The sequence below is a fragment of the Epinephelus fuscoguttatus genome, linkage group LG9 (genome assembly GCF_011397635.1).
Source record: "Epinephelus fuscoguttatus linkage group LG9, E.fuscoguttatus.final_Chr_v1".
NCBI lineage: Eukaryota > Metazoa > Chordata > Actinopteri > Perciformes > Serranidae > Epinephelus > Epinephelus fuscoguttatus.
Window position 1 is genome coordinate 4,248,685 of NC_064760.1, and position 20,847 is coordinate 4,269,531.

The 20,847-nt window shown below is 42.3% G+C and overlaps 1 protein-coding gene across 1 annotated transcript in view; it reads left to right on the top strand.

Annotated features, from left to right (window-relative positions):
- The first annotated feature begins 1,804 nt into the window (after positions 1 to 1,804).
- The window catches only part of LOC125894800 (diacylglycerol kinase theta), a 40,557-nt gene continuing 21,514 nt past the window's right edge, over positions 1,805 to 20,847 (top strand). The window contains exons 1-3 of the mRNA XM_049586426.1: positions 1,805 to 2,999; positions 14,740 to 14,819; positions 19,180 to 19,279. Of these exons, the coding sequence (XP_049442383.1) occupies positions 2,774 to 2,999; positions 14,740 to 14,819; positions 19,180 to 19,279 (406 nt within the window). The 5' untranslated portion in view covers positions 1,805 to 2,773. The remainder of the gene's footprint in view (positions 3,000 to 14,739; positions 14,820 to 19,179; positions 19,280 to 20,847) is intronic.

The following is a 20,847-nucleotide window of genomic DNA, read 5'->3' on the forward strand; positions in this document are numbered from 1 at the left end:
CTAACCGCCAACACTGGTTATTTTCCAAAATAATTTGCCTTCAGTTTCACAAATACTGATTTATTTTTTAACAAATATTTAACGAATGTGAACTTAGCATTTTCCAAAACGTCTTTGCGGAGCAGTTGCACTGTCTGTGTCTGTGACGACTGACAACCAGTCTGAGCTACATTTCTGTCTTCAGCAACTGTGTGCTGAACATGTGACCAGAACAAAAAAGGGATTGTTCCTGTTGCCATGGTTACCGTTGATATGAGAAATAAAGCCACAGGAGTTCCAACGAGACATAGCGAAAAAGTATTAAATCGAAATTTGCAGAAGAGAACGACACGTAGACTGACAGGTCCGTCACTCAACGTTAGTACATGATATCCCCGTCTTTCCCCGTCTGACTTCATTCTCAACCTACATTAGAAAATAAACTGTGAAATATGTATTTAGTCATTAGGGCTGAGAATGTGTTACTGATTTACCGTACTTCCTTTATATCATATAAAAACATGAATTTATTTTACTCCTACTTTATATTAGGCTACTATTCCTGAAGTCTGCTGCTAAATTCAGCTGCGTGTTTCGCTCAGAACAGTCTTTAATAAATCAGAAGGTTAATTGTTAAAGGTTTACGCAGACAAGCGGAGGGTTAGCTGGGAAACATCACATTTATTCACTTTACATGGAGCTACAGTTAATACTGAATTATGTGTTAGTGTCTCTTAATAAGTCATCAGAAATCATAAATCATCCTCAGAAGGAGCAGATGTTACCTCAGGCTAGCTCGGGCCATGTTAAAGCTAACAATATTTTAACAGAGCAAGGCGAGCTAATTGCTAGCGCACAACAAACCTCAGTGCTTTGAGCCGGCTGTCAGAGATGGCAGAGGTATGATCACATGATCCTGTTTGAGCTATAACAAGTGGCGTGTTCCACGTTTTATTTCCCATTTGCTCTTGGAAAGATTTAACAGAGTACTGTAAACAAACTGTTACCATTGGAAACTGCCGGTTTTGGTTCAGCACTGAAAGTTGCAACCATAACTCAAGGTATCATGAGGGCGAGGAATAAGGTGGATAGAGGTTTGGCAACGTGTAGAGGAAAAGATGTATGATGCACATTGTAGTTGATGAAATGTTAAAACAGTTTTCGTATTTGGTGTAAAGGCTGCACACTTTTACAGTTGGAGAATGTAAGAACTTTACAACGATGGTAAATGAACATTAAAATGTTGAAGAATTAAAGTTCTTCATGTACTTCTTTTTGTCAAAACCACAGGAAGCCATTGGAGAGAGGAGAAAGAGCTTCATGTGGCTCTGGAGTCGCAGGTTGCTTACCCCTGGTCTAGGGCATCCTGTAATATTCTTGGGTTGTATGGAACTGGGGTTATAATGTAACTGTACTGTAGTTTGACTGTGTGGCTGTGTCATGTTCTCTCGAATGTCCAGGACAAATTTCCCTTAAGGGGGAAAATAAAAGCTAATCTAATCTGATCTATTTTTATAATAAAACCAAGCTGACGGTCACAAGATCTTCATCAGGGTGAATGTTTGGATGAATCCGAGCTCTCAGGGTTTAAATATAGACACACAAACAAAAGAAATTCTCCAGAAAACAACAGTAAAACAGAGGAAGGAGATGAGTGGAGAAAAAGAGGAAGGAAAGGTGACATAAAAATAGGCTGAATGTTGAGGAATCATTCGTGAGATTCAGAGGAACCCCAATGACGAAGAGGAAGGGAAGGGCGGAAGGGAAGGAGACGAGGAGAGGGGATGAAGCGGAGGGAGGAGGAGGAGGAGGAGGAGGAGTAAATCAGTGTTGGAGACTCTGACGCGGAAGAAGAATCAGCCCCGGAGAAGGAAGCAGAAAACCCAAAATGAAAGCGGCCCCCCTCCAGCTCTCTTCACACTTGTTGAATAACGTTTATCTCCAGCCCTGCGGCGGGTTTTGGACATTTCTCCACCCGGGTTCTGGCGTCTGTCTCCCGGGTGTGGACGGGCAGGTTTGAGGCTGCATGGCTGAGCAGCGCTTTGACTGACAATAACATCCATTTCAAACACTTCACACTGCCGCACACACACACACTCAGCATCCACCTCTACTGGATCGATATTTCATTTTTATTTATTCAGCTGCCCAAGCGGGAGCTCCGGGAATCACAGCGAGCACGGCGCACTGTCCTCCGTGCAGCGCCGCTGGGTGGCACCGCTGTCTCCGGGCGGAGGGACTCTGATCACGGCGTGGTGGACGGATCTCTCCACCGTGAGAAGACGACGTCGAAGAGACTTGAAAACAGAGCACTGCCGCCTCCCTGGATCACCCACACCATTTTTAATAAGGGGGATACTCGATTAATGTTTCAGGAGTTAGGTAGGCTGTTTTCTACTCTGTGGGGCGGGAGGTTCTGGGAGGCACGCCGACCGCAGCGCCCTCTCCGCCGGGCAGCACCGCTGGGTGGCACCGCTGGGTCCAGCCGGTGAGATGAGTCTCCACCGGGGGTTAGCAAACTAATCTCGTTTGGATCACAAAGTCGTGACCTGGTTGCCTTACTCTGTATTTCTGGACCTGGATAATTAGCTTCTGAGGCAGCGGGGGAAGCTGCAGGACTCACACCGAGCACGGCGCCCTGTCGCCGGGCTGCACCGCCGCGTCCGGCCCGGTGGGATGCCTCGCCACTGGGAGAGGATTATTTTCTAGAGCTCCAGGCTTTCTTCTCCACCTCACCAGTCACACCCCGTGCTGTCACGCTCCTGTCAGTGAGTTTGTGTGTAGGTAGGAGGACATGGCGGACTCCGGCCGGGCCAGACAGGCGGACCCTGACGCCGCGGACAGCCGGACAGCGAGTCCTCTGACCGGTAAGAAGAGGGCGCAGCAGTCGCCTGGTCTCCGGCCCAAGTACCAGAGCTCTGCACCGGGCCACTGCCTCAGGAAAGTCACCCTGACCAAACCCACCTTCTGCCACGGCTGCAGCGACTTCATCTGGGGGCTCATCGGCTTCCTCTGTGAAGGTAAGACTGCATAAATATAGTGTTTTATTTATTGTATATTATTCATGATTTATAAGAAAACTTGACCTCATGCCATGCATAAGTGCATACACTGGTATGTGGTCCCAGTTTGGATTGAACCACCAACCTTGGGTGGGTGTGCTGCTGCCTCTGAGCTGCAGGTGACCCTGATCAAGGTGTGTTTGGGTGTGTCCTTCAGCGCCTTCCAGTCAGGCGGTGGTGGGGCTAGGTTTTAACTGACACGTGGGGACTGGATCTCAGATCAGATCTGGATCAGTTCGAAACTTGTTTAAAGGAAAGATACGCAGCGTTTGTTCAGTGTGTCATTGTGACCAAAGTCATTCAGCAGTCACTGAAAGATGCATCATCTGCAGCCTGCAAACACGAGCATCATCTATTCATCCCTCTTCCTTTCCCCTTTCTTTTCTTTCCTCGTCATTCACTTAATTTCCACTTCCTTTCCTTTCTTCTTTCCTCCTCTGTCCTTCCTCTCCTTTCCTCATTACCTTTCCTTCCTCTGTCCTCTATTTTTATGCCCTGCATTTTTCTGTCCTCCTCTCTCCTTTCATTCACACCACTTTTTCCTTCCCTTCTCACAAAGCCACGACTTAATTACGAATTCAGCAGGCGAACTGAAGAGCAGATTCAAAACAACCTCATTCAACAGTCACACACACACACACACACACACACACACACACACACACACACACACACGCTCCACTCTGCCCAGTAACACACTGGTTGTCCATGATCAGAGCTGCAGTCAAGTCGTGATTTACTTCCTCGGGGTTGGCATGGAAACAGGAGGTGTGTTTGTTGAGCAGCCAGCGGAGACATGACCATCATCATCATCATCCTCATCATCACAAACGGCAGCAGATGCACTCAAAGCTGCAAAACAACAACAACAACAACAACAACACTGCTGCTCGGCTGGATTATGTAACGTTTTCTTCTTTAAGCCGTCGAGTTGGATTAACAGGAACATGTGATGTCATCAAAGGGCTTCATGTGCCTGAGAATATTTATTATACATTATATTATAAATAAAACACCAACTGCTTTTATTATTAAGGAGATTATGTTCCCTGAAGCTGCAGCTGCACACAGACGACCCAGCTCTGAGGGATTACTCCAACTTGTCTCTTCATGTTGGTAGTTTTGTCCTTAATTTCTATTAGTAATAATAATTTGTACTCAAACATCTTTAAAAATAAGTCAGAAACAAACCTCCATGTTAGACAAACTCATTTGGACGAGAAAACAAAGACAAACTGTTGTTGTAAACATTAATCACCGCTTCAAGTCTGACCCACTGTACTTGCTCTGTGCACACTCAGATTTTAATCACCGCTTCAAGTCTGACCCACTGTACTTGCTCTGTGCACACTCAGATTTCCTGTATAATGAGGGATTATTACAGCATTTTAGGTGCGTTCACTCAGAGTTTGACCTCCTGATGAAGTGGTTCAGATATGTGGTTCTCAACCCATTTGGCTTAGATGACTAAAAATGTTTATCTCCTCATCAGAGGTTGCGTACGTCCATTTTTAGAGGTAAAGTGATTTAGTAATGCACAAGAACAAGGCAGAATGTATAGTCTTTCTCTCTGTAGACAATATTCAGTATACAGAAGGACTGAATTGCATTTCTACAGTGCTCAGTTTACACAGTAAGAATAAATACAATTAAAAAAACATCTACAGTAAAGTGCAGGTAGTATTTAGCTGTCTTAAGGGTGGCGAAAGAACATATGTTAAAAGATAGGGATGCACGACAACATCAACATCAACCGCTTATCTGGGGCCGGGTCGCAAGCCAAGCAAAGTACTCCAGACATCCCTCTCCCCAGCAACGCTTTCCAGCTCCTCCTGTAGGACCCCAAGGTGTTCCCAGACCAGTTGAGATATATAATCCCCCCAGTGTGTTCTGGGTCTGCCCCGGGGCCTCCTACCAGTGGGACGTGCCTGAAACACCTCCAACAGGAGGCGCCCAGGAGGATCCTGATCAGATGCCCGAACCACCTCAACTGAGCCCTTTCGATGCAAAGGAGCAGCGGCTCTACTCCGAGCTCCCTCCAGATGTCTGAGCTCCTCCCCCTATCTCTAAGGCTGAGCCCAGACACCCCATGGAGGAAACTCATTTTGGCTGCTTGTATCTGCGATCTCATTCTTCCAGTCACTACCCAGAGCTCATGACCATAGGTGAGGGTTGGGACGTAGATGGACCAGTAAATCGAAAGCTTCACCTTCTGGCTCAGCTCCATCTTCACTACGACAATCCGACACAGCTCCCGCATCACTGCAGAAGCCGCACCAAACCGCCGATCCATCCCACGCTCCGACAGAAGACCATGGCCTCAGACTTGGAGGTGCTGACTCTCATCCTCTCACTTTATTTTAGACACTGAATGAATATTACATACATTGAAAAGTATTGTACTTCATGTCTCCCTGTGCTGGAGCCAGACCAGTTTGGCTTAATATCAGTTTTGGCCTTATGCGCCACTGAGACACCTTCCTAGGAGCTCCTGAACGTGACCCCAAACACTGTGTCCAGTTCTCATTAAAGAATAGTGGTTGGTGTGTCTTTCTCATGCTTGGGTCCAATTTCAGAGTTCTGGGAGTTTGAGGGTTCTGCACAGTGTCTTAGCTGTTCCTAGGACTGCACTCTTCTGGACAGAGACCTCAGATGTTGGACCTGGAATCTGCTGGAGCCACTCTCCCAGTTTGGGGGTCACAGGCCCCAGTGCTCTGATTACCACTGGGACCACTCTGGACCTCACCTTCCACATCTGTTCCTTCAGTCCCTGGCACTTCCTGATGTTACTGTCAGCTGGTATCGCCACATCTACCACAATTTCCCTCTTCTGCTCCTTGTATCAACAACACTGTGTCTGGTTGGCTAGCTCGCAGCTGTTTGTCAGTCTGGAACTTGAAGTCCCTCAGGATCTTAGCCCTGTTGTTCACTACTTTCAGTGGTGTGTCCCATCGGGATTTGGAGATTTCTAGTCCATACTCTGCACAGATGTTCCTGTACACTATCCCAGCCACTTGGTTGTGCCTCTCGGTGTGCGCTGTCCCAGCTTGCATCTTACATCCTACTACTATGTGCTGGACTGTCTCAAGGGCCTCTTTGCACAGCCTGCACCTGGGGTCCTGTCTGCTATGGTGGACCCCTGCCTCTATGGATCTGGTGCCTGTTCATTGTGCTGCCATGATCGAGGCCTCTGTGCTTTTCTGGCCACTGGTAGGATTTCTTGATGTCAGCCACTTCCTTTATCTGCAGATGGTACACCCAATAAAGGGGTTTGGTCCTCCATGATATTTCCTCTTCCTCCTCATCACCCTCTGTCTTCTGCTGCCTGAGACACTCTCTGAGCAGGGAGACAGCTTCCTGATGTATTCTTGAATGCTCCTTGTTTCATCCTAAATCTTGGCTTGGACACGAACTAATCCTCACCCTCCCTCTTTTTGTTTTTATGTCTTGACATCTGCAGCATCCATCTCCTCCTGTGGCCAGCTCACTATAACAGCGGGGTATCTGGGGTAACATCTTGATAGCTTGGGTCTTATTCCTCCCATTGAGCTGTACATATACACACACACACACACACACACACACACACACACATATATGTATATACAGTATATACAGTATATATATATACATGTTTAGTTTAGTTTTACTCTCTGTTTGATGATCAAGGTGCTTTGGTTAGTTTTAGAGTTGACTGATTTGCAGGATGTATGAAGAGTTGCAAGATCACGCTATGAATGCTAAGATTGTCTCCACTGTTGCGTTTTTAAAAAAATGAAAACAAAACTCCCCTAACAAAAATTCCCCAAATATACAGCCCTTTACAAAACAAGTTAAAATCAACGACTTCAAGCAATAAAAACTAAGATTAACCAAAAACATGGTGGTTAAAGACAAGCCCTGTGACGTCTTCCACACTCCAAACTCAATTCAGCACATCTGCCTTTATAATTTAAGGTTCCTGAGATGCCAGGTCAGGTGGCACATTATGCCCCTTTTCCACCGTGCAGTGCGGTACAGTTCAGTTCTGTGCACATTTATTCCATTTCCACTGTGAAAAGTTGTGGATGGTACCAATGGAACGGTTCCTTAGCGTCCCCATGTTTGGTCCCCCCTCTGTTGGGGTACCTAGCACACAGATCTGGTACTAAAAAGTGGAGCTGTGAACACTGCAGTCTGATTGGTCAGTAGAGGACGGTCACTCTGCTCAGGGCTGAGTTGTGTCTGGTTTTGAGGCTCATGTAACCACTGCAGTGAGAGTCTCTCTCCATGGGATATTTAAAAATAGCAGCTTTGTGCATTTAGTCCTTCTCAGGCAAGCTCAGGGGTTTAGTGTTGCTGTAGCCCACAGGAAGTGAGGATTAGAATATATGACCTTCACAAAATACGGCCAAAATTAATAAGATAAACACTTGAAGATCCACTGATTATTAAAAGTGTCTGTCATGTAAAGACTTAAATAATGGTCAGAGTTGTCACACTGAAATTAAAGGTGTGCTGATGGATTCATGTCATCAACTCATGCATTAAGTAACATTACAGGTAAATGTTCCACCTTAAAAGTTGCCGGCAGTCGGCCCAGTGAATGTAGTTATTTTTTCTCAGACTCCAGCTGCTGTGAGAGGCAGCAAAACATCCTTTCATAGAGTGACTCAAGAAAATAATAGGGAACTTGCTAGAAATGGCTCTAACAGACACAGTCTGTTGTTTTTGGGTACTTTTTCCTGAAATGAAAAGGAAATTATGTTCTCATGTTGTACATCTTGAAACCCTTCTTTAATAAAACATACTTGACAAAAACACACTGTGTTTTTATTTCTCACAGTACTAACTTCTTCTTTTTTCTTCTTCCAAACATCAAAATAATTAAGAAAATAAAACTTCACCTTTTGTGGAACTTTTTCTAAAGAGCAAAAATATCAGAATCTCCTTCATGTTGCCTCAGCTCAGCAGTAAGCTGTGCACGGCCTCTCAGACATACGTGGCTCCATTAGTTAATTTATAAACAAACCTAATATGACGTTAATCACGTTGCAATGTTGTTTACTACTCACACAAAACATGTTGGATTTAGCACAATGATTTGTTTGCACAGGTTGCTGACGTAGGCGATTTTCAATTGTCAGAACGTGCCATAATTACAGATGCTGGTTCATCCAGTTTGCATCAACGCTCGTAAACCGGACCTTGCTGCAGTGATGTAGATTTGTACTCCAGGGTGCGTCACTACACACTGACATTATTGTGAGGTGTGTTTACAACAAAGCACACCTCTGACCACAGGTCGAAACAAGATTCAGACGAACTGGCTCAGCCTCTTACTGTGGCACGAAACCCTGAGCGAGTGACTGGCTGTAACTGAATTATAGTAACTGGTAGTTGAAGGTCATTAGATGTTTGATTCATTGACTAAGACATTGTGCAGTGTATGTGCCACACTGATACAATGGATTGATGCATCTGTAATGATTCATTTTCTCTGTAGTCGTGTTGTTGTCTTTAAGTCTGATATGTGTTAATCTTATTGTTGATGCTCTTCCGTCGGCTCTTTGGTTTCCTCAGTGGTTTTCTATTTTTTCTCTCAAAGCTCAGACACACCCTTGAAAGATAGAAGATAGTCCCTTTGTTCTGCAAAGTGTCTGTCTGAGTTGAAATCAAGGTTGAGATTAGATTTTATCAGTAGGAAACTCTGAGTAGGCCTACTGAAAAAAAAACAGCTTTCTCTGTTTTTCTCTGAAAAACAGAGAAAGTTTCTAAGAGCACAGTTTCTAAGAGCCCAAGGTGTCATTTTCAAACATCTTTCTTTGTCCGACCAACAGTCCAAAACCGCAAAATATTCAATTTAAAGTGATATGAAGCAGAAAATCGTCACATTGGAGCAGTGCTGGAAGAAATGCTCAGGTTCAGGGGCTTAAATACAGACAGTGCAGGCAGTGTGGTTGCACTGGGGAGAGTGGGCCCCCCAACAACGTGCTGGGTGGAGAATGGGCCTTTAAAGGGGAATATATACTTGTGCGGCAGAGCCTCCACTGTAGCCTGCGCACATGGCCTACGCTGTTGTGAACATTTATACTTGTGTGGTGGTGTGTCTGTGTCACTCTGCAGTTACACCTCCAAAACACTAGTCTGTGGTGGGGTTGCTGTGAAGTGCTGTAAAGTTTAGCTGATTCAAAACACACATTATACACACATTACACACTCACTAAACATTCACTAAACAAACAAACACTCACTAAACACTTACTAAACACACATTAAACATGTCTTAATAGAGACAATGTCAAACACAAGAACACAAATCAGCTTCACTATAACTTGCAGCATTCACAGACAAACACTTGTCTTTATCTGGACACATTTTCCCCACAAATACAACATGCTAACGTTATTAGCACAAGCCTATGGCATTTTACATTGTATAAATTAGCCTAGCAGCTAGCAGAGTTCTCTCTACCCATATGAAGCCAGGGACAACAGCAACATTTAACAAAGGTAACGTTACATAATTTGGCTCCATTACAACTCACAAGGTTCACTGACAAAACAACTGTCTGATACTAAACACGTTTTCCAAACAAATACAACATGCTAACGTTATTAGCACAAACCTATGGTATTTTACATTGTATAAATTAGCCTAGCGAAGAGCGGAGGTTTCCTCTGCTCATATGAAGCCAGGATAAATCACACACAAGACTTAAAATGTTATTTAGTGGAGGCTTTATTGTCTTCACAATTTATTGTTTCTTATCTGTGAAATTAGAGTAAATCAAAGCTTTGTTTCCACTGAGGGAAACGGTTTCAGCCTACAGAACCACGCTTACCACTGCACCACTGTGCCGCCCCATTTCAGAATATATTAGGTAATTGGATTGTAATTATTGATGCATTAATGTGTTGTTTGTCACTTTAATGTCACTTTGTCACTTTATATTCTTCTTCTTCTAGATAATTTAATCTATAATCATACATCATTATTTATTACTTGTTTTATATTTTGTGTTAATAATCTGGATTGCAAAGTCACTAAAGTTATCAAATATATGTAGTGGAGTAAAAAGTCCCATATGTACCTTTTTAGATGTGGTGGAGATTAAGTGGCATAAAATGGAAATACTCAAGTAAAGTACTTTAAAAGTGACAGAATTTAGTTACTTTTTATTACTGGATTAAGGAAGCTGCAAAAAGAGAGTATCTATGTGCCTTTTTAAAAAAAATAAATGAATACGTTAGTTATGAAACAAGTAATGTGTGGGTCAGCATGTCACACTCAAAAATTATAGTTTGAACACTGTATGTGCAAGAAACAGAAACGCAAAATAAAGCAACTTGATAACGTTTCGTTCTGTAACTGAAGTCGTGACTGTAAAGATCTCTTGGCTGACTCACTGGTGTTTAGTGTCAGACTTCATCAGGTATATTAACGTCATTTTGGAGGAGCAAAACCTGGCTGATGTGTTTTCTAGATAAAGAAGAGTTCGGCTGCAGAGTTGTTGTTGATGAGCTCAGTTTGTGAAACTGTCCAGAGTGAACATGTGAGGTTTACCACAGTGTGACACAACAGGCACTGAACACCACAAACTGAACGCCACGGCAGCAGCAGGCAGGCAGAGTGGTCGAGGTGGAGATGACACCCACTCAAGTGGCTTCTTTTAAAAACATTTCCACTAACCTGTTACTTGATATCACCACACATTTGTGCCTTTAGTATTGTAAGCTGTTCGAGTAGGAACCCTGAGCTGAAGTGAGTGTTTTATCTGAGCGCTGCAGAGTTTCCTCCTTTTGTCCGGATGAAAATAAAGACATTCTTTAAATAACTGTAAAGAGAATAAGATAAAACCTGTTTCCTCTTCTTTAATGACTAAACTGTTAGTGTCTGTATCTGAGCTGCAGATCACTTTACGACACATTGATATTGTGTGTGTGTGTGTGTGTGTGTGTGCGCGTGTGCTCTGCACAATGCAAAACTAAATTCATCATACATTCATTTATTAGAGCAGTTTGGATTAAATCCTCTATCGTGTAATTTTAGGTTGTGATATAAATACATATTTTGATATAATTTATAAATTAATAAAATGTTTATGGATAAAATGACAAAACAGGAATGTCTGTTTTTGTCTAATTCAGTGAATTTAATTTCAGTCCCTCCAGGATTTCGTGGGCTGTTTTTGTTTATAAGCTTTTTTTTTTTTTTTTTTTTTCTCAATAAAATTGCGGGGACAAGTGAACGTTGTGGCATCAACAGCTGATCACCGACAGTCAGCTGTTGATGCAGTTCAAGGCAGTGCTGAAGGTCAGTTTCCATGAGCTGCTCTCCTCCTCCTCCTCCTCCTCCTCCTCCTCCTCTCTCTGCCCTGTTAGCATTAGCTAAAACAGCACAGCATGATCTCATCACTACTCGTCATATAATTTGCCACTTGGGCAGAAGCCCTGCAGCAGCAAGACAAGGCAAGGTGGCTTTATTTGTACAGCACATTTCATACACCAGGGTAATGCAAAGTGCTTTACAGAGCAATAAAATATAATAAAGGACACAGATGTACAATAAAAGAATGAAAAAATTATTCTAAATAATTTACAATAAAAAAAAAATCACCATTAGAAATAGTAAAGGTGCAGACAAGAGGTGCAAAGATAAAAAGATTATTTAAAATGATTTTAAATGGAGTTTAATAAAGTTGCAGTGCGTTTAAAATCAATTCAAGTATTTGAATAATAAAAATTCATTATTTGATTTAATTAAAGGTAGGGGTGGGAATCTCTAGGCACCTCACAATTCGATTCAATTCCGATTCAGAGGGCAGCGATTTTGATTCTAAAACGATTCTCGATTCTAAAACAAGCCAATAAGAAAATTTACACGAGATATTGAAAAACATTTTTGTAATCAAGCTGGGAATACATATCCAGTGCATACAAACTGTAGGCCTATTACTTACTGTGGTTGAGATGACTGCAGTACACTCCACCAGTCTCCTCCGGTCCATCCTCCTCATCCACAAATCTCAACGGGTCTCTCCTGTCCCTTGTCAACCTATTCAAAATTTCTTCTCCAGTATTTACAAAACTGTAACTGGCTATAACTATCTATGAACTATAAGAGCACGAACTATTGCAAAAAAGATGAATGATGGCAAAACTACTAATTATGATGAAAACACTCAAAAACACGGCATAAAAAAACTCAAAAGCTCTCAAAAAACCACAAATACTGTTATTTACAAAACTAAATATTATTTACAAAGAAAACGCAACCAAAACTCAAAACACCACTACATCATTCCAACTTGCACTCGTCAGCTGTCACTCTCCTCCTGCTGTGCCCACTTCCCTCCCCTCCTCCACAGGTAATGACGTCACTACCGTAATGTATTTATTTAATGTACCGTACATCAGCTTTCAGAATTTGTTGGAATTATGTCGATAGCGTGAATGGTCGAGGAGTTACGGTAATTTGAAATATAAAAATAAAATTAAAATCGGTTATGAGTTTTCCAAACCAATGCTCGCATCGTTCAAGACAGAATCTCGATGCATCTAAAAATCAATTTTTTCACCCCACCCCTAATTACAGACAGCGCTAGCCTGGAAATCCAGACTCAAATCTAGAAAGATTTTGAGTCTGGCCCTCACCGATGCACCCTTCCTACCCAAGGGGCGGCACTAACTGAGGCATTTCAAATGCTGCCGCACACAATTGGATAGCACAATAGCCAATCAGAGCAAAAAACAAGGTGACGTGTTCAGAGCGCCACGGCTTTTCCCCTGGTAGAAATGTCAGAGAACATTGCAAAGTTATTACATAACCATTGTGACAACGTATTGATCCTCACAAAACAACTAGGCCTGATCAAACTATCCATCAACTTCGTAATCAGAGCTTGAGAACAACATGGGAGAGGATGCTTCATTGATCAGTTGTGTGGGCTTCATAACACAAGGCAGGCTACAGCTAGATACATTCGTCTTGTTACTTGTAGCTACATGTCAAATAGCTTACTATTTCATTAGAGTAAGTTTACCAGATGGCTCTTACCATCTATAAACGAGATGGACTTCATCTACGACAATCCCCAAGAGTTGTCTTGGAAGGTCTTCTGGAGTAGCCAGGATTCAGGACTGCCGAAGACGAGCTGACATTCGCCTCTTCAGGCAGAAATGCCTAATTTGGCAGCCTCTTTAATTTGGTCGTCCGTTAGGGCGATTAGTGGTGATATTACGACCACCAGCGGCTAAGCACTGAGACCCATTTGTTTGCCGACCAGTGGGGATAACTGATATATTATGCTTTTACCGTATTCCGTCAGCAAGCCAGCAAAAACGTCCTTCCTGGAAACAAAGGCTTCAAGGGTAGTCTTCTGTTCCTCTCTCAAGGAAAAAGATAGGTGTAGTTGGCTTAGCGTTTCTTCCAAAGCTAAATTGAATGGACGCGGTCCTTCGGCAGCTGCCATCTTGGCTGTTTACTTTTCGACTCCTACGGCGCAGCGCTGTCCTCATCGTGTTACGCCTGCCCAGAGCCTGCTTCTGTCAGATAGACTGATCTGATTGGTCTGATAGGCAATTCAAAGTGCTCTGCTCGTTGGGGCCAGATTCCCATGCAGTGCAAATTCGAATTTGCCAGGGGCAGGACATCTGGATTTCCAGGTTAAGGCAGCGGGCAAACAGATAAGTCTTCAAACTTGATTCAAAAGAAGTGAGAGGTGGTGCAGCGCTGCAGTTTTCTGGGAGTTTGTTCCAGATATGTGGAGCATAAAAACAAAACGCTGCTTCTCCATGTTTAGTCTTGACTCTGGGGACACAGAGCAGACCTGTCTCAGAGGACCTGAGAGGTCCGGATGGCGTAGCTAGCAGAAGGTCAGAAATGTATTTGTATTTGTACATATATAATATGTTTGAATCTACAGTGTGTGCAGTCATAACTTATTGCAAAATAACATCAGGTCTCTCTGGGTTGACTTCCGTCTCTAGAAAACTTGAGGGTCAAAGTTCAAGGCATGATATTATGAGACAGTTGTACAGTATGTCCTGATTGTGTGCATACTGCATGCAACAGTACCTTTTAAGGGTCGCTTCAGTACAGGCTATAATTAAAAAGAAAAAGTACATGATTCAGAATGCACCCACAGATTTTTACCTACGTTTAAAGTGTACTTTTGCAATGAGCATACGTTGACACACTGTCCCTGACATCCAAATCTGACACAGGAGACATCATTCGTTAATGTGACGGGCTTCTGACCAAGTGTTGATATTTGATGAGTTTGGAGTATGTGTTGCGAAATCACATCAGCACAGAAATCACCCTTGTCTGTTCACTTAAACATTGTGAGAAGAAGTTTATTCCCACCAGCTGTATGTTTGTCCTCTTTATCGTTGAGTAATGTTTTTGAAAAACACATTTTAGTTAAGGTGATGATGTAATCCAGACCACACTAAGAAAACCACCTCTGATTGCAAAGGATTGTGGGTAAAAGGTGGTGAATGGGATAACCAGCAGTTCCTCATGATAAAGACGCAGAACAAAATGAAATGTGGGCTGTTTTTTTCTACTAATATTTAACTTCTTAGAATCAACCAAACAAGATTAAAGTCATGTCAGCAGTGTTGTTCATCTGTAGGGAATCAAACCTGTGACCTGACAGTGTTGGTGCCTTGCTCCACGGTCTCTGACTGTCTCCTCTGTCTCCTCCTCCAGTGTGTAACTTCATGTGTCACGAGAAATGTCTGAAGACGCTGCGCTCAGCTTGTTCCTGCATGACTCCCTCTCTGGTGCGGGTGAGTAAAACAAACAGCCCCACATGATGTTTATTGATCAGCTCAGCGCCGATCATTGAGTCTGACTAACTGCTGCACCGATCAATAACCCGGCAATGAACATGAACGAGCGGTAACAGAGTGGACGGGTGTTTTTTTCCACACCTGATCAGTCCAGGCGAGTTCAGAGCTGACATTATGTCTTTGTCCTGACCTGAAACACACACACACACACACACACACATAGACTGTGGTGGAATGTAGTGGTTAGTGATTACAGCTACACTACAGACATATGATGATCTCATAGACCATGATGCATTGCTGTAGATTAAACGACCCAACAGGATGTAAAGGAGTTAAAATGACAATCTGAAACATCTACAGCAGGAAAGTGACACATACACATGAATGAATATTAATTGAGAAACATCAGACAGGAACACACTGACAGGAGTGGGCGGAGCATGACACAGTACGCACCTGGGGACTGATGGGCCCCACCCTGGTACCCTGGGTGTGTTGGTTGTTGACGATCTGGGACGCCGTGTCAACTTCAGCCTGTTACATGCATTGTCTGTTTTCAACATACACTTAGTCTTCAGTCAACACACACACATGTGGTTGGGTTTAGGAAAACAGAACAGGGTTTGGCTTTACAAACACCAGCCTCCTGGGTGAAAGTTGGTGGTTGTTGGACCCATCCACCACCCCTTTTGTCCGCCCTACTTGGGCTTCCGCCACCTTAGCTTTTGTTGTTGTCTCGCTACGTTTCCCCCTGACGCCACCGGGCGCCGTTAAACAATAATGCCCCCTCGCGGCGTATCATGCCGATGTGAAAGGACGGCTTTTTTCATGTAGGAACTAGGGCCTGACCGATACGGATTTTTTGGGGTCGATGTCGATTCCGATATTGGAATAAAAAAATCCGATAACCGATATATCGGCCGATTAAATTTTTACGTTTTTCAATTTAAAAACCCCTGAAATACCTGCTTTTTTATGGCTTAAATAGGCAAGGCAAGGCAAGTTTATTTGTAGAGCACAATTCGTACACAAAGTAATTCAAAGTGCTTTACAGAACAAGAAAATGCATTAAAATCACAATACAAAATAAAAACATAAATAATCATTATAAAATGAACTTTAAAAGAGAAGAGTGCAGATAAGATCCTTTCAGTCATATGCACAGTGAAATAGAGCTGTTTTGAGCCTAGATTTGAACATTGTCAGAGTAGAGGCCTGTCTCACATCTTCAGAAAGACTGTTCCAGATTTTAGCTGCATAAAACTGGAATCCTGATTCCCCATGTTTAGTCCTGACTCTGGGCACCAGCAGGAGGCTGGTCCCTGAGGTCCTCAGAGTCCGAGATGGTTCATATGGCACTAACATGTCAGAGATGTACTTTGTTGCTAGGCCGTGGAGAGACTTGTACACAAGCAGAGCTGCTTTAAAGTCTGTTCTCTGAGCCACAGGAAGCCAGTGTAGAGACCTGAGCACAGGACTAATGTGCTCGTACTTCCTGGTTCTGGTCAGGACCCGAGCAGCAGCATTCTGGATGTACTGCAGCTGTCTTACGGCCTGTTTGGAGAGGCCAGTGAGCAGGCCGTTACAGTAGTCTAACCTGCTAGAGACAAATGCATGGATAAGTCTCTCCAAGTCAGGCTTAGACACTATACCTTTGATTTTGGCAATGTTTTTTAGATGGTAAAAAGCTGCTGATGTTATTGATTTGATGTGGCTGTTAAAGTTCAAGTCTGAGTCCATTATTACCCCGAGATTTCTAGCCTGATTTGTAGGTTTTAGAGAGAGAGACTGGAGGTGACTGCTGACACTTTCTCTTTGTTTCAGTGGACCAAATACGATGACTTCAGTCTTGTCTGAATTTAGCTGGAGAAAGTTGTTTTGCATCCACACACTGACCTGTTGGATGCAGTGACAGAGTGAATCCACTGGTCCATATTCACCTGCTGTCAGTGAGACATAGATCTGAGTGTCGTCTGCATAATTGTGGTAGGACACATTATTACTTTGTATTAACCGGCCTAAAGGCAGCATGTAGAGATTGAACAGAAGGGGTCCCAGGATTGACCCTTGGGGCACCCCACAGGTCAAGGCCATGTGGTTCAAACACTCGCTACAAAGATATAAATTGAAGGAAGAACATTTTACTATTTTCAAATACTTTTATTATCAGAAATTGTGTGGAACAAGCAGCATATGAACAATTTGAACACAAGATAAATCAAAAATATGATGTGCAAAAAGGAAGTAAACCTCTGGGAAATACAATAATCATGCAAAGTCTATATGAATTAAGAGGTAGGTTATAGTGCAAAAAGTAACACAAGGACATCATTTTAAGTAAAACACCATATTCCCTGCATTTTGTTAGTGATGAAAATATAAGTGTTTACATCGGCGGCAATTGGCAAACTTTTGGCCGATTATTCTCTAATGACTATAATCGGCCGATTAAATCGGCCGGCCGATAAATCGGTCAGGCCCTAGTAGGAACTACTTTCTTTTTACTGAACTACACCCACCAACTGTATCACGATGCAGAAGGAAACGTGCATCTACTCATGGACAAGAGGCTTTTGCTTGTGCCAGTACAAGATGTAAACATTGATGCTGTCCTCCTTGGCTGTGCTGTAACGTTAGCTAGCTCAGTGTTGCTAGGTGAGTTACAGTAGATGCTTCTTTCTGTACGGTGAAATAGTTCCCACGTGAAACTGCTCACAACAACGTGTGTGGATTATCTTGAGTAACCAGGTCGTGATTTCTGCGAAGAGACATTATTGTTGAGTCTTTCAATGTATTTGTTGGAGCTCTGAGCAGCACAAGCTGAGTGAGATCTAGTTCCATTATGTCAGAGAGAAGGCAGACATCTCTACAGCTGATATCTCCAGCACTCTGCAGCTCACACCAAAACTATCTAGACTGATAAATAGCTCTACAGGGAAGAGGACAAATATGTATTTTTGATTTTGGGGTGAACTGTCCCTTTAAACAGGTCACTCTGACTCCATGCTGTCTGTATATTTGCATGTGTTTTAGTGAAACCCAGCTGCAGGCCCTTTGAGTTCAGGGGCCCTGAGCTCCGTCCCTGTCCTCTATGTGTTTGATGTTAACATGTCATTCTGTTATATAACATGTCATGTCGTTTTAGTGATGTCGTCGTCATATTCAGGGCTGGTTCGCAGCTTTTAAAGCAAACTGCGGATAATCCCGACTCCCTCTGTGGAGCCGCTAGATTGACTCTGTGCTGAGGGTTTATAAAAGACTGATACAGATGTTTAGTTATTTAATTATTCTAATAAATTAACTCCAGTCTCTGAAGTATTTTCATACATTTATTGGCATTGACAGGTAGTTTATTTTGTCAAAATATAGAAAAACAAGGCAGTTTTGGCTTTTAACAGGCAATATTGTGGAGTTTACAGTTTAATTTCCCTCAAAGGAATAGTCTGATCTTTTTTTAGCCGGGGTTGTTTTTGGTACTTATCCATAGTCAGTGTATTACCTGCAGCAAATTTCGGCCAGCACGGTCCTACTTTGGAGGAGCAGGCAGGAGTACTGCCACGGAAGCTAAGCAATGTACTGCTGTGGCGAGGTCAGCAGCAAAACATGTTTTTGCCACCTAAAAAAACTCAGTATCAGTTCAAGTGTGCACTACATTTAGAATAGTATCACTGCTTTACGTCACTGTCAGTCAGCGATTCCCGACAGGGAACTCTCACTCTCTTTAAACCAGACTCCATTGAGAAAAACAGTAATTTTACATCACAGAACACAGGAGCTGCTGGTGTACCGCTGCCTTGTTTGGTTAGTTAGTTTGTCTTATTGTGTGACTTTGGTGTTTCAAAGGGTTAGTTCGGATTCACCAAAGTCACACAGTAACAAACTAACTACCTGATTGAGGCAGCAGCTCCTGTGTTCTGCAAGGTAAAATTATTGTTTTTGTCAATGGAGTCTGGTGGCTCTGGAGAGTAGAGGTAACGGCTTCAGTTCCTCGGAAATCACCGTTTGACTCTAAGGTAAAGCTGTGAAAATATTTTAAATATAGCAGACACTTAAACTGATTTATTTTTTAGGAGGCTAAAATATGTTTTGCTGACCCCGTCCACAGCAGTGCATTGCTTAGCTTCTGTGATGGTACTCCAGTCTGCTTCTCCAAACTGGGCACATGCTGACTGAGTCTACTGTAGGTGATACACTAACTTTGGAGAAGTACCTCATACAACCCCACTCGTATTAACATGTGCTAACGTGCTTTAAAGTGCATGTATTTCTGGCAGCAGCATGAACATCGTGTCTTCTGTTTCTCGCTCACATTACGTTTAGTTGTGTAACAGAGTGTCTCTGCTGCCCCCTACAGGTCCCGGTGGCTCACTGCTTCGGTCCGGCGGGTCAGAAGAAACGTTTCTGCTGCGTCTGCAGGAAACAAACGGAGGGAAGCACGGCGCTGAGATGTGAAGGTCAGACCAGTTTCATAACCAGTTAAACCAGTTCAATGTACAGTATTTTAAATGAGTTTCCAAAGTGAGTCATGAAGTTATGTAAAACAAGTTAAAGGGAGTGAAACACAGTCAGGGACAATGAGAAGTTGAAGAAGAAAAAACTGTTTTAAGTGAATTTATCAGATTAATGTCTGAAATTTTGATTTTATGAGCTCGTTAATGTGAGGAACATCGACACTGTTACAAAACAGTTTAAACTCAGCTGGAGCATATCATATATGTGATCATATCAAATCTTTATCATTTACCAGAAATACATTTTTTTTTCAAGGACCTTTAAGGACGTGTTAAAAACTGAGTTTCTCATTCATTGGTTGCTGCCGTTCGATTGTCAGAGAAGAAGAAAAACTGCTCAATATAACAAGAATTTAACAACCAAAAAATGTTGCTTTAATTAAGGATAATGTTCTATTATTCAGATACAGACCAGGACCCACACAAGGAACACAGGGTGTCTGCAAGTCCTTAAATAGTCTTAAATTTGAATTTGTGAGGTCTTAACTGCTACTTACATATTTATCTAATTTCATTTATCCATTTTTAATGTGTGTTTTTGTGTCAATGAGTGAAGCCTTTCTGTGTAAAAATCCACATTTCTAATGTTACAAAATCTTTAAAAAACTAAAATACTGTCATTTTACTTCATACTAGCACTTACCTGTTGGCAAAATGTAGACTGACTTAACCACTTTAATAACCATATTCCTACATAACACTTACCTCTGCACAAGACCACATATATGCTACTGACCTGCAACGCTTACCTGTGGTGCTTAAATAAATAGAACATGATTTGTCCAAAAATCTGTCCTAAATGTGGTTCAAATGTGTCTTTAATGGGTCTTAAATGGGTCATTAAATTTAACTGTCTGATACCTGTCGACACCCTGAAACAGATAAATAGCAACAAATAAAAACTTCTCATACTTTGTGTGAATGGGCGGAAAAATAGTTGATTGATGACAGTTTACAAAAATGCCAAATTTTGTCACTAAAGGGCCAGTTCACCCAATATTTCTCTCTCCACCCTGTCGTGGTATCTGTCCTGTCACACAGTCTGGTTTTGGATAATTCACAAAATATGCTGGCGGTATATGTGGCGTTTTTACTGGAGACATAGTCCCTGTGAAAAGTGTGTGATACGTTGTTGATATTTCTAGAAACTTTTTTATAAAGCACCTCTCATACAAACATGCAGCACAGAGGGCTTCGTAGTATTGCAAGGCTAATAAATTACAACAATATTACAATAAAATATTTGGACGCTCACATAGGCAGGTAAAAAAATAGAATATTTATAGAAACTAAGAACTAGAACAGAAACTTGAGAACTAGGACAGAACTGTAACCAGTATATAGTACATGTCATTATTTTTAATTTGGGTAAATGTGTCTTTTACACTCTCACACTATATAAAGTCTGATGTGCAGGTTTTAAAAAAATGACTTTTTTATGACTGTAGCAGTATTGTGTGAGAGGATTTAAATATTAACATTAATTTGAATTTACCTCAGATATTATCACA